This window comes from Corylus avellana, chromosome ca6 (assembly GCF_901000735.1).
Source record: "Corylus avellana chromosome ca6, CavTom2PMs-1.0".
NCBI lineage: Eukaryota > Viridiplantae > Streptophyta > Magnoliopsida > Fagales > Betulaceae > Corylus > Corylus avellana.
Window position 1 is genome coordinate 18032776 of NC_081546.1, and position 13118 is coordinate 18045893.

Sequence of the window (13118 nt, forward strand, 5' to 3'; positions counted from 1 at the left end):
GACTTTATAGTCGACCCTAATGCCTAAGTATTTGTCGACCCTAAAGAGTATGTGTAGGAATTAAAAAAAAATAATTTTATTCACCAATAGCGTCCACTCAAAGTGGACGCTGAAGAGTGATCATTAGGGTCGACAAAGTCGACCCTAAAGAGTATGTGGAGGAATTAAAAAAAATTAAAAAAAAAAAAAAAAAAATTGATGCCCAATAGCATCCACTAAAATTGTGTATATATCACTGCATTGTTTAAAATTTTTAAATAAAGTGACACAATATGTATCGTTAAATATAACAAAATAAAATTTTAACCGTAAAAGTAAAGCTCTCCCTTTCACTTAATATTCCATATGTACAGTTGTTTCAATATATATATATGTTTTTTTTTTTTAAAAAAAGGAAAATTCTTCTATTTCAATTCCATCCTCCTAAAGAAAGATTTTAATTTGTATATATTTGCCATTTGGTTAGGAGTTTCATTTGGAGGATAAAGTTTTCATTCGGACTAATTTGAAGACTTCAGTTTTAAGTGGATTCCCCAAATGATTTCTAACCAAATGGGATTTAATTCCCCAAATGAAAACTTAATTCTTAATTCCCATTTCATAATTCATATTAAATTTTACATATCTAATAGTGTATATATATGATATGATGAATATATTGAAACAAAACTAAAGACAAATAAAAAGAAACAAAACTAAAGACAAATAAAAAGATTGAAACAATTGAAAATGAAGTTGAATTAATTCGATTGATCGTGATAGGATCAAATGATCGATCAAACATCCGATCGATCCTAATGAATTAGTTCGATTAATCGTGATAAGATCAAATGTTTGATCGAACATCCGATCGATCCTAGTGAATTAGTTCGATTTATTGTGATAGGATCAATTGATCGATCAAACATCTGATCTATCATAGTGAATTAGTTCGATTAATCGTGATAGGATCAAACATTCGATCAAAAATCCAATCGATCATAGTGAATTAGTTCGATTGATCGTAATGGAATCAATTGATCGATCAAACATCTGATTGATCCTAATGAATTAGTTAGATTGATAGTGATAAGATCAATTGATCGATCAAACTGAATACAATTGAAGGTTTAATCGAACATTCAATTGAACTATAAGCTTTTTATATTATCTTAGTGCATTAGTTATATTGATCTTATATTATCTTTGGATTTTGTATTGATCTTAGAATTAATTATAAGATAAATATCAACTTAATGATCTTTATTAAACGGAAATTATTAGTTAATATTATAACAATAAAAACATATTACAGGAGAAAATAAAGAAAAACAAAAATAAATAAAATAAATAAAAATTATAAATTATAAGTATAATTTTTTTTAAAAAAAATTTTTTTTTGAGGCTCATTAGGGGCGACTAAGGTCGCCCCTATTGAGTGCGAAAAATAAGCGCCATCCAGTGGCGGGATATCTGAAATTGGCGCTAATATTCTGAAATTTTCAGATCATTTTTGATGTTTTCCGAAAAGTTCAGACCATATTTGTTTGATCCAAAACCCTAACCCCAAAGTCCCACACGCACGGGCAGGGGGGAAGAAAAGGGAAGGGGATAAGGAGAGCCTTAATCGGCCCCTATAATATAATTCTACACCGGCGCGGCGCTGCTGGATACTTCTGATCAATAGAACTGGGTGAGGAGTCAGCCAAAAAGTAATGGCCACCAAGATACGCATAGTGATTCGATTTTTGATCACCCATTTTTGGGGGCTTCCGCCTTACACACGGAAGATTGGATTTGCCTGAATCACGAGTCTTATATACTATATTTGTATAGTTTTGTATCTTGATCTGTGAATTTTATGCCTGTTTTGGTTAGGGTTTTTGAATCAGAGACATGGATGGAGGAGAAATAGAGAATATAAAGAGGTGGATAGTGTTCTACCCAATTTACATAAACTCGAAGAAAACGGTGGCGGAAGGGAGGCGGATAAGCCTCGCCAACGCATGCGAAAATCCCACGTTCACCGAGATCGCCGACTGCTGCGCTCATCTCAAGCTCCCTAATGCTATTGAGGTTCGTGCTTTTTGTTTTTGTTCATTTCATTTTGCGCTTTTCTAAGGATTGGTGCTTCTTGTTTTTTCTTTTTCAAATTTTTTTGAATGTTGTTAATGGGTCTCGAAAGTATTTGAGAGTGTTGCTGATGGATCTACGGGTTGATGCTTTTGGTTTTTGTTTTAGTTTTAGTTTTTTGTAATTTTTTATGGGTCTTGAAAATGTTCGAGGGTGTTGGTGGCAGCTAGATAAGGCTTATCCGCGCGACTTCATGCAAAGAGGGAGAGTGAGGGTATTGCTGAAAAGGGAGGATGGGACTCTCTGCAATCCAGCCATTTCTTCCAGTAAGGATAAATTTTCTTATTTACTAGTTACTATTATCTGGTCATTTTTGTTTATTTTATGTTATTGATGGATCAGGATCCTCTACGTTTTCTCTAGTTCTTAGAATCTTAGCCATTATGTACAGAAAAATTTGAGGATCGTTTAGAACTCTGACTGTTGAGGTGGTAAAATCTGAATCATTTTGTTAAAAATAATGGTTAGAATTCTAACAAATTTAATGTTATGAAAGAATGATTATTTGTGTATGCCATAGTATTTAACAGCATTTTGATTTCCAACAAAGACCTATAAATTTAAAGAAATTCTTCTGTTTCAATTGGGTTGTTGTATATGAGCAAGTTTTTATCTCAAAATGTATGTGAAAAGATTTCCATTAACCATTGTTAGATGGTTGCCCAAACACTTGAAATTTTTATTTGATTAATATGACATGCATAGATTATATTATACGAAGTTCCTCGTAGAAGTGGCTGTCCCAATGCAGTTATCTAATCTTAGCATGGCATGCCAATTGCTCAAGCTTTATTAGTCATTTAAATGCCATTATACAACAGTTAAATTAAGAGGCAAAATATGTTATTGATTCAATTGCCTTTCGTTAGGGAAGGGCCAATTACCCTGTCGATTTGAGATGGAAATCTGTACTTTGTATATTAAACTACAATTTGTTTGAATAGTTAATCATATCCTTTTTTTACCTTTCTGAAAACTTAGCCTTGTGGTTGATCCAATTTTTTGGACTCTTTATCTCCATGAACTGTTGATTTTCCTTCACTAAAGCTTGTTATGTTGGTCGTCTTGTATCTTACTCAGGGTGCTGGCCGAGCATTTCTGCTGGTGGGGATTTGAAAATGTTCTATGATGGAAGAAATACGAGTAAATGCGCTACCCCTAAAATAGTTTTACTGCTTCTTTGTTTCCTTTATGGTTCTTTATGCCACAACATGCAGCATCAAGTTAATTAGGATTTATGAATTTCATTTTGGCAGAGGACTCTTGCCTTGAAGTGGTCTATAGAATGTATTGGCTCTGTTATCACATTCATACCTATAAGAAAACTCAGGTACTGTTTTGAAATTGTAATCCCATACAATGATTGTGTAAAGGAAATAAATGTGCCCTATAGCTTTTCCTAGTCTATGGCCGGGATGTGCTACTCAAGTTTTGATGCTATCAACAGGCTTAGCAATTTTCAATTCAGATCTCTCATTAGCAATTATAACCAGTTTTCGTGTGTGTACATATATATATATCTTTACACATTCATAATTTGTAGGCTTTTTGACTTTGTCACACAGTTGCGATGTATGTAGAGCTGTTGTTCTGCTGAGGACAGCTACATGTAACTCAATTATAGGACAAGTCATCTTCTTAACTGTACAGATCTCCAGGTGTCTTTTTTTTATTGCTTACAGCTAGCAGCAACTGTCATCAAGTCGCTTGTATATATGCTTTGCTCTTCAATTTTTTTTTTTTTTTTTGAACTTCACTTTCTTCCAAACTGTACAAAGGTTTTGAAATTGCAATTTAATGTTGTTCTTATCGTTAGGATTTTGTATTAATTATCAAATCTCTAATAAGTGAAATATCTCTTATATTCATGTATACTCTTAAAACCTTTTTGAAAAAAAAATGGATGGTATGTTAGGTGAAGAGAAGTTGCTGTCAGTATTCTTATTCTTAGGACACCTTAGGAAAATACTCGACTCAAGAAAATGTATCTTAAATATTTTGGACCCTTTGGCTGCCACTGATTCTGCTGGTTGCCATCGCGACTCCATTCTATCTCTGGCTTCTGTCAAGTTGAACCAGTTACTGACTCCATTCTCAATCAATTTATGTATGCTGCGACATGCTTACAGCTGGTAGAAATATTAATCAATAAAGTTGAGACATCAGTGAGATTTCCTCCTACTTTGAGGGCATTTACATGCTCTGTTTCTGCATGGCTTAAGGTATGTATTTAATACCAATCACTGGATTACTTATATGATTTCTATAATCTACGATCTTTATCACTGTCATGAAGACTAAGTTTACCTGTTTTTAGAGCAGAGGTTGAGGGATATTGCTCTCAAGGAGGAAATGAAGATACATGATGCTGACATTTGAACCACTCTGACCTTATTAGGGTTGACCAGTTCTTTATCAAGGTTTGTACTTGTAAAACCTCATCAGAGTTAGCAATGTGGTAATTGTTGCAGCTTGGGCTATCCTATTGGTGACTAATACTATCCATAGTTTCTCAACTTCCTGTTAAGATCTTCTTGTATCATTTTTATCTTTAAAGTTTTTATTCTCTGGGTCCAGGAGCTTACTGAATAAGAGCAATTAAAAAGAAAAAGAAAAAAGAGGAGGAATATAAACTGAAAATGGTTCAATCTTTCCAATTTGCACCACCATCTCATCTTATCCCTTGTAAGGGCAGCCCTAAAACATCATAAATTTGTGTGTTAGACACATCATCATGTATAAGCATTTTGACTCTGTCTATAGGTCCAACATGCTTGTCACATTTCATTTTGTTTTGGGTCACTGCATTAGATATCTTGCATTTTGAGTTACATGTGACACTAATCTCAGCGTCCTTGTTATATATTTTTCCCTGCTCTATAAGGTATTTATCAAAAATAATAATTCATTATGTAATCACATTTATTCATATGTAAGTAATTTGGTTCCCTGGGTCTGCTTGGAGTGCGATCGATGGCAAATTATTGAAAGCCCACTGGTATTGCGATCGATCGCACTTCACGTGCGATCGATCGCAAAATGTCAAACACCTTCTGGTACTGCGATCGATCGCACTCCACGTGCGATCGATCGCAAAATCTCAAAACACCTTCTGGTACTGCGATCGATCACACACGATTGTGCGATCGATCGCAAATTATTTTTAAAAAAATTTTGTTAGGACCTTTGTGGACGCTAATGGTTAACTATCAGCGTCCACTTTGAGTGGACGCTAATTGTTAACCATTAGCGTCGATTATGGCTTCCATTTACATCACCTTTAGGGTCAAAAAATTTTGACTTTTAGGGTCGATAAAGTGGACGCTAAAAGTTATCATTAGGGTCGACTTTAAGTGGACGCTGATAGTTAATTTTTTTTAACAATTTTTTAGGACCATTAGGGTCCACAAAGTGGACCCTAATGGTTAACTATCAGCGTCCACTTTGATTTGGACGCTGATAGTGAATTTTTATTTTCTATTTTTTTAGGACCATTAGGGTCCATTTTGTGGACGCTAATGGTTAACCATTAGCGTCCACTTTAAGTCGACGCTAATGGTTAACCATTAGCGTCGACTATGGTTTCCGTTTACATTACCTTTAGGGTCAAAAAATTTTGACTTTTAGGGTCAATAAAGTGGACGCTAAAAGTTATCATTAAGGTCGACTTTAAGTGGATGCTGATAATCACACATTTGATCATTAGGGTCGGACTATTAGCGTCGACACTTTTAGGGTCCAAAAGTTGACGCTGTTGTCAACAGCGTCCACTTTAGGACTTTTAGGGTCGACTCAAAGTCGCCCCTAAAGACCTAAATTCTTGTAGTGATATCTAGCGGGTGAATGAAAAGAGCACACAGCGTGCGTGGCACGCCGTGTGTAAAAATTTTTTTTTTTTTGGCACAGGCGTGCACAGCACGCCGTGTGCTGTGTATCACGGTCCATATGTAGCTAGCTTCTTCTTTTTTATTTTATTTTATTTTTTAATTTCTTAGGTATATTCTCGCAGATTTGAAATGAATCAATCCATGTGTTTTTCGTCCAAAAAGGTAACGTCTATTGGTGTCACATAAAATTAAAATAATAATTTTCTAATTTTATTAAAAAATAAACTAATTAAAATCTAAAAAATAAAAAACCCCAATAGAGCACCCACTGCTGGGCCGCGCGCGGCAACACCCAGCAGTGTTATTTAATTAGTTTTGGAAAATAATTGTGCTTTAAATATAATTTTGTGCCCAAGTAGATTTTTAATGAGGCTTTTGTTAATTCACATTACAACTAGACGTTAGTTTATATATATATATATATATATATATATATATATATGTGGGTGTGTGAAAATTTTTGAAGATATCACATTCTTATCTTAAATATTTCAAAATTGTCAACACTGAACAAGATCATTCATAATGGTTTGAATATTGGCAGCCTTAGTATTCGGTTAATAATAGGGGTGGAATTAGAACTTTTAATTTAGTGACAAAATTTTTTTAAAAAAAAATTTAGAGGGAGAAAATTTAATTTTTAAAGTTCTATTTTTAAGAAAAAAACAGTACTATTTTTTTGGGAACCACCTTTTAGGTCCATTCGAGTCATTATCGGGTAGCTTGGCTCGGCTTGAGTTCGGCTAGACTAAATTCTTTTGCCCTCTAACAGTTGACTTAGCGAATCTTTAGACTTGGATTAATTAACTCTCAATATTCTATTTTGTTTTGGAATTTTAGTTGCATGGAATATGGCTGGTTTGCTTTTAATTAATTTATGATTGCTTCTTGTGAAATAGCCGTACCCTTACGGAGGATGAAAACCTGGTCAAATTTTCTAGAAGTTAGACTTAATATTTGAAGCAACTTCAAGTATCTATTATCCCTAAGAGGTAGCTCAATTGGCTAGGATCACGCCTAATGAAGCAGAGATCATTAACTCGAATCCCCCATCTCCCTCTTATGCGGACATTTAAAAAAAAACTTCAAGTATCTATTTTAAAACAAGTTAGTTTAATTGGTGATAATATGCATGCGTGAGGCATGTAGTTTCACGTATATTAATTGTAATCTTATGGAAAACTATCTTATATATTGGCAGAGAAGAGGAAAAAGGAAACTAGCTTAACATTAAACAACCAAAAAGTCAAAAAATGTTAATTGTAACAAATTTAGCCACCCTAAAACCATTTTATATATTAAATTTTGGTTATTTTTCAACCTTCTTTTTATTAACTATTGTTAATAAAAAGAAGAATTCAGAAAGGTTACAACTGACTTTAGTTATGCAGGCTTTACAATTCAAAAGGGATGGAAAGTATGTAACAATTATGAACATACGAGCCAATAGGGGCGGAACCAGAATTTCTTATCGGAGGCCAAGGCATTAACGACGCTATGCCCCTGCCCCCTGGCTCCGTCCTTGCAAGCCAAACTAGAATTGTCTTGGGACTTAATTTTCTGAATCCAATTTCTTGCAGACATACTGGACTGTAAGTTCAACAAACAAAAATCCAGAATATTTTCCTGATTGAGATAAATTCAATCCTTCAAGATTTGAAGGGAGGGGGACCTGCACCATACATTTTTGTACCATTTGGTGGAGGACCTTGAATGTGCCCCGGAAAGGAATATGCACGACTAGAAATTCTTACTTTCATGTATAATGTGGTGACCAAATTCAAATTGGAGAAATTAAATCCGAATGAAAAGATTATATACAATCCATCACCTGTTCCAGAGATTGGCCTTCTGGTTCACCTACACCCTCTCAAAAATTAGTGTCATTTACATGCTCGACCCTTGTTTCTTCATTCCCCGTCGAGTTGTCTGACTCCGACTCCAAGTTGATCTCCTCCAAGAGGGGTTTGATGTTTGGGCCCGAGCATAGTGGAGAGACCAATTCCACGGGAATGGTGGTCGCGGTGCAGCGCCTACTGGGTTGATAGGTGGAGCCACTACCAGAGGCTTGACAGCAACAGGCTTGCCCTTGAGGAGGGCCTCGTACGCATCAACCGGGTGCACGACTAGCACCGAACCAGTCTTCCTCCGAGTAGCTAGAAGTTGGGAGAAGCTGGGTTTTTCTACCGCAGTAGGAGCCTCGGGCCCCATGGGTTTGGCCACTGTCATCTTCTTCAACTGGGGCCGCTCAGGCTCCTCATGCTCGTTGGTCAGCCTCAAGGCAGGAGTCTTCAAGGGCTAGCCTATCGGACGTTTGTCCTTGTTCGCAGCTGGCCTTCGAGAGGAGAAGTTCTGAGCAATAGCGGCTGGTCTGCTTGGAACCTCGGGCACCACATCCCTCACAGCCAGGGCTGACCTGTTCTCGATCTCCAAGCGCATCCCTTGGTGTACAAGATGTGGTTCAATTTGGCTGAGGAGACTAGATTCTTGTAATATATGGCATCCTTGTGAGCCCGAACCCATGCCAGGACTTTATTTACCCGAACTACCTTCTTGGTCAAAGTCTTCTCCAGCTAGACCAACTTCCCTGGTCGAGACTGGAAGTTGAAGAGGGCGTCACTCTTGGGATTCTTTGTGAGTCTGTATGCACACAAGAATTCTCGGACAGTGAGAGAATGTCCTTCCCCAAGAGTCATCGGCCAGAGGACCATACAGCCAAAAATTACCCTCTAGGCATTGGGCATGAGTTGGTGGGGAGCAACATTTAGACGGCTCAATAATTCCCGAATAACCATCGAGAAGGGTAGCTTGAGGCCTGCCCAGAACATGATCTCGTACAAGCATACCTCATTTTCATCAACGTGTACGATTGCGCCTTTCTTCTTGTCATCGAACCAAAGCTTCATTGACTTCGGGATGTAGCTATCTAGCCTGACTTGGTGCTTGTCGTCCTTGGTCTGTGTTAAGAATATTATGTTAGGGTTATTTACTTGTTATTTACTTCCTTAAGTATTATTAGTCTATTAAGTTTACCTTTCATTAGTTTACTAGGTTTACCATTCCTTAGTCTATCAGGTTACTTGCCTCTCTATAAATAGAGGCCTTTGTATTCATTATTATTATTAGATTCAATACAATGTAGTCCTATATCTCTTCTCTTCTCTCTCTCTTTCTTCCGCTTCTAATATATTATCCAATATATTTAACATGGTATCAGAGCTACTTTTCTGTGACCTTCAATAAACGTCTTTTTTGGCGTTTTCCTTTTGAAGAATTTCAATCTCGTCGCCCTACATCACGCGCCGCCAAATTTTCTGCTGCCTATAGTCACAAAATCGTGCCAGCCTATAAATCCGGAGCCGCTCAATCTATAGCTGCCACACACAGCCTCATCGCCGCCCAAAGGTGCTTTCAATTTGTTCACGTGCCGCCACGTCCGGTGGATCAGCCAGGTTACGGTGCCGTTCCATAGATCTTCCGCCAGTAGTCTCAATTCAGTCTAGAACGCTGCCAAAGGTTATGGGACGCGCCTCCACGCGCCGCCTCAAGTTCCGGTTGCTCCACCACTGCCGTTCCGCCACCAGCCGCCACGGTGGTCCGATCGCCTCTCCAAGACCACCGATCGATAGATCTACTCTCGGTGATTCCAGAACAGGCTCCATCTCCTCTATACGACACTGAACGCGCCCCCACGCGCCCATAGAAGTTCCGCGCGTCAGATCCACGCGCCAAGACCATGCCGCCTCCGTTCGCGCGTGTACCGCACGCGCCATTCACCAGACTGCCATGTCATCATCTGCCACGTCAGATCTATGTGCCACATCATCAGTGTCAAGTCTGAACTTGCCACATCATTAGTGCCACGTCAGCGTTGACTTTGACCTTTGGCCGTTGACTTTGACTTTGACCACTGAAAAAGTTGACCAGGTGTTTCATACCCAATTTTTCGTCCTGATTTCAAATTTGTGGTCTATTTTTGCTTTTGGCGTCTCTATATGGCAGAAAACAAGATTCTTCTCCAAATTTAGGCGTTTGTTTTATGCGGTTCAAGTCGGTTCATGCATTGTTCAATTCAATTCCATAGCGTTTTCTTTGGCGCAGTTCAATCCGATTAATTCTTCTTGCGGTAGGCATTCTCAGGTCAAACCAATATTTCCTCAGGTTCATGGGTTTTCGGGCCAAAGAAACCCATTTCAACCGGCCCACTTATGCCTCGTCAAATACCGCCATCACCGGTCACTGCAGTCTCTCCTAGGCCATTGATCCATTACTAGAGAGAATTTTTTTTGGGTCAGACCCTTCAACGGTCCAAGGGTTTCCAGCATGATTAGCTTCTTCAACCGGCCCTCTCTACTTAGCTCAGCCAACTAGGCAAGACGGTCTACTAGTTAGATGGGTCAGACTTTAGTTCAGTCGACAAGGCGAGACGGTCCAAGGGTTTCAGGCATGATTAGCCTCTTCAACCGGCCCTGCTTATCTCAGCCGACCAGGCGAGACGGTCTACTAGTCAGACTTTAGTTCAGCCGACAAGGCGAGACGGTCCAAGGGTTTTAGGCATGATTAGCCTCTTCAACCGGCCCTGCTTATCTCAGCCGACCAGGCGAGACGGTCTACTAGCTAGAACTTTTTGGTCAGACTTTAGCTCAGCCGATCAGGCGAGACAGTCCAAGGGTTACGGGCCAAACAAGCCCCTTTTAATCGGCCTTGCTTTTCTCAGCCGACTAGGCAAACTTCTTCATTACTGGTATATGGTTTTCAAGTAAAATTACAACCAAGTGAAACAAGCTCCAGCTTAAATGCATAGCTCAATTCAAGCAGAATCCATCGGTCTCTAGCAACTTTTATGGCGTTACTTCGGCAACTCTTTTGGCACAAGCAGCTTCTTCGACGAATTCCTTTTTCTTTCCCTTTTCGTTTATCCAAACTCAAGTTTACACATTGAGTTTGAGGGGGGATGTTAAGAATATTATGTTAGGGTTATTTACTTCCTTAAGTATTATTAGTCTATTAGGTTTACCTTTCATTAGTTTACTAGGTTTACCATTCCTTAGTCTATTAGGTTACTTGCCTCTCTATAAATAGAGGCCTTTGTATTCATTATTATTATTAGACTCAATACAATGTAGTCCTATATCTCTTCTCTTCTCTCTCTCTTTCTTCCGCTTCGAATATATTATCCAATATATTTAACAGTAAGGATAGCCTTCCACAGTGCTGGTAGGTGTTACCCAGACCGCAGTCTGAATGAGAACTGCCATCTTGACCCATTTTGGTGAGTGTATGGTGACAGATGAGTCCGATCTACCATCGGTTTGATGGTGGGGGGTAAGAAGAAAGGAGAGTTGCAGAGCTTCAAAAGGCGAAAATGGAGTTCGGCAGAGTAAGGGCAAGAGAATGAAAATGAAAGAAAAATGAAAAAGCGGCCCCTTTTATATAGTGTGTAGAAGATGGGTCGGCGGCACTTGGATATCCTCAAGAGATAGCATGCGAAGCCCTATTTGCCTTGGAAACATGCACAATAAAAGCACCGTAAAAGACATGCCTCTGCAGACGATGACGTGTGACAGCCAAAAGAATGACCACACCAATGCTGACACTGATCTTCGGGAAGATCAAACACCTCAGTCAATTTTGGGGGGAAAATTCCCGCCAAAAATTTGAAATTCGAATTTCCCGCCTCGATACTTTCGGAAATCCTCTATAAAAGGGGATCGGGCTTCGGGCTTCCGAGGACCGACCCATTCTGAATTACATGAATTTTCATAGTCACTCGGACCAGGAAATTGGGGGTAACTATTGGGTCATGGATTGGCCACGTAAGGCCCAACATACCTCAAGGCCCAAATTTGATAAATGAACTTGCTAAGACTAAGCCCATGTGAAAGCTCGGTAAGCCCAACCCGACAGCTAGTCAGTTCACAAGGCATAATAGTCTTATGCCGAAGACATGTCGGTCATCTCACCAGATAGATATCTATTATCCCTATACAAACGAGGTAGTCTATCTCATATCTAAACAGCTATCTACTCTCAACAGAATGTAGCCCAAGCTGTCAAGGCCTAAGCTATACACGAGTGATAGAGAATTACTCGGGCATCTCTATCTAGAGGCAACAAGGCAAAATCGCTTATCCCATGATCTCAGGCTCTTGAGATCAAAGGGCGGCTAACATCCATATCTTTTTCCAATAACTGCACAGCAGATATTCAGGGATATGGAAATCGAAGCGTACGAGGATCAACCAATTGCTCCATGCCTATAAAATGCAAGTCTCAACTCAACTTTGAGGTGATCACAACTCTTGCTCTCTAGCTCTTTGTTGCTTATACTTTCTTCTCTCAAAATACTGACGTAGGCATCAAAGCTTCCCCCGCCGGCACACTACTAGTTGCTCTGATCCTTTTGTTTGTTCTTTTAGCAGCCCGACGCCTCCTCGGACACCATAGCAAATCCTCGGCGAGTGTGCCACGTCATTGCTCGGAAAACTGTGTATCAACAGTAGTGTTTATTTCTGTTCTTTTTTGGTCGGTTTTGTATGGGTTGTGTAAGGATTCATAAAAATAATAATAAAAATAGACTTATTTTCTTGTAGTATTTATTTATGGCTTGATGATTTTCATGGTGGGTTTTGTATGAATTTTTGACAATTTTTGGTGGGTTTTGTTTGAAACAGGTGTATCAATGAGATAAGAATTCATTTGATTTTTTGTAAGGTTTATTTATGTGCTTGATGATTTTTCTGGTGGGTTTTGTTTGAAACTGGTGTATCAAAGAGGTAAGGATTCATAAAAAATAAAAAATAAAAATTTTGTCAAGTTTTTTGTAATTTTTATTTTTGTGCTTGATTTTTCTGGTTGGTTTTATATGCTTTTTTGACAAATTTTTTGGTGGGTCTTTGTATGAATTTGTTTTTGATAATTTTTTTGTTTGGGTTCTTGATAATACTTTTGGTGGGTTTTTTTTGTTAGTTTGTTTTTGTGTACTTCAGTCTTGGAACATGTGTTTAAGAGAGATTTGGTGCGGTTCTTGGATTGATTCATAAAAAAAAAATTGATTTACTTTTTTATTTAGTGTTTAATTATTTATGTGCTTCATTATTTTTTTGGTGGGTTTTTTTT

The 13118-nt window shown here is 38.3% G+C and overlaps 1 protein-coding gene and 1 pseudogene across 3 annotated transcripts; one reads left to right on the forward strand and one right to left on the reverse strand.

Annotated features, from left to right (window-relative positions):
* The window catches only part of LOC132185276 (tryptophan aminotransferase-related protein 3-like), a 65429-nt pseudogene that overhangs the window by 5716 nt on the left and 46595 nt on the right, over positions 1-13118 (reverse strand).
* On the forward strand, positions 1580-4582 carry LOC132184675 (signal recognition particle 19 kDa protein-like). 3 transcript variants are annotated; one of them, XM_059598396.1, is made up of 7 exons: positions 1580-1691; positions 1858-2055; positions 2279-2378; positions 3193-3255; positions 3369-3442; positions 4242-4334; positions 4430-4582. In XM_059598396.1, exons 2-7 carry the CDS (start codon positions 1876-1878, stop codon positions 4439-4441), a joined length of 522 nt encoding a protein of 173 aa, XP_059454379.1. In that variant the 5' UTR covers positions 1580-1691; positions 1858-1875; the 3' UTR covers positions 4442-4582. The 3 variants fall into 3 exon arrangements, with proteins under 3 accessions (XP_059454379.1, XP_059454377.1, XP_059454378.1); XM_059598394.1 differs by having other exon boundaries at positions 4435-4582; XM_059598395.1 differs by having other exon boundaries at positions 1580-1672; positions 4435-4582.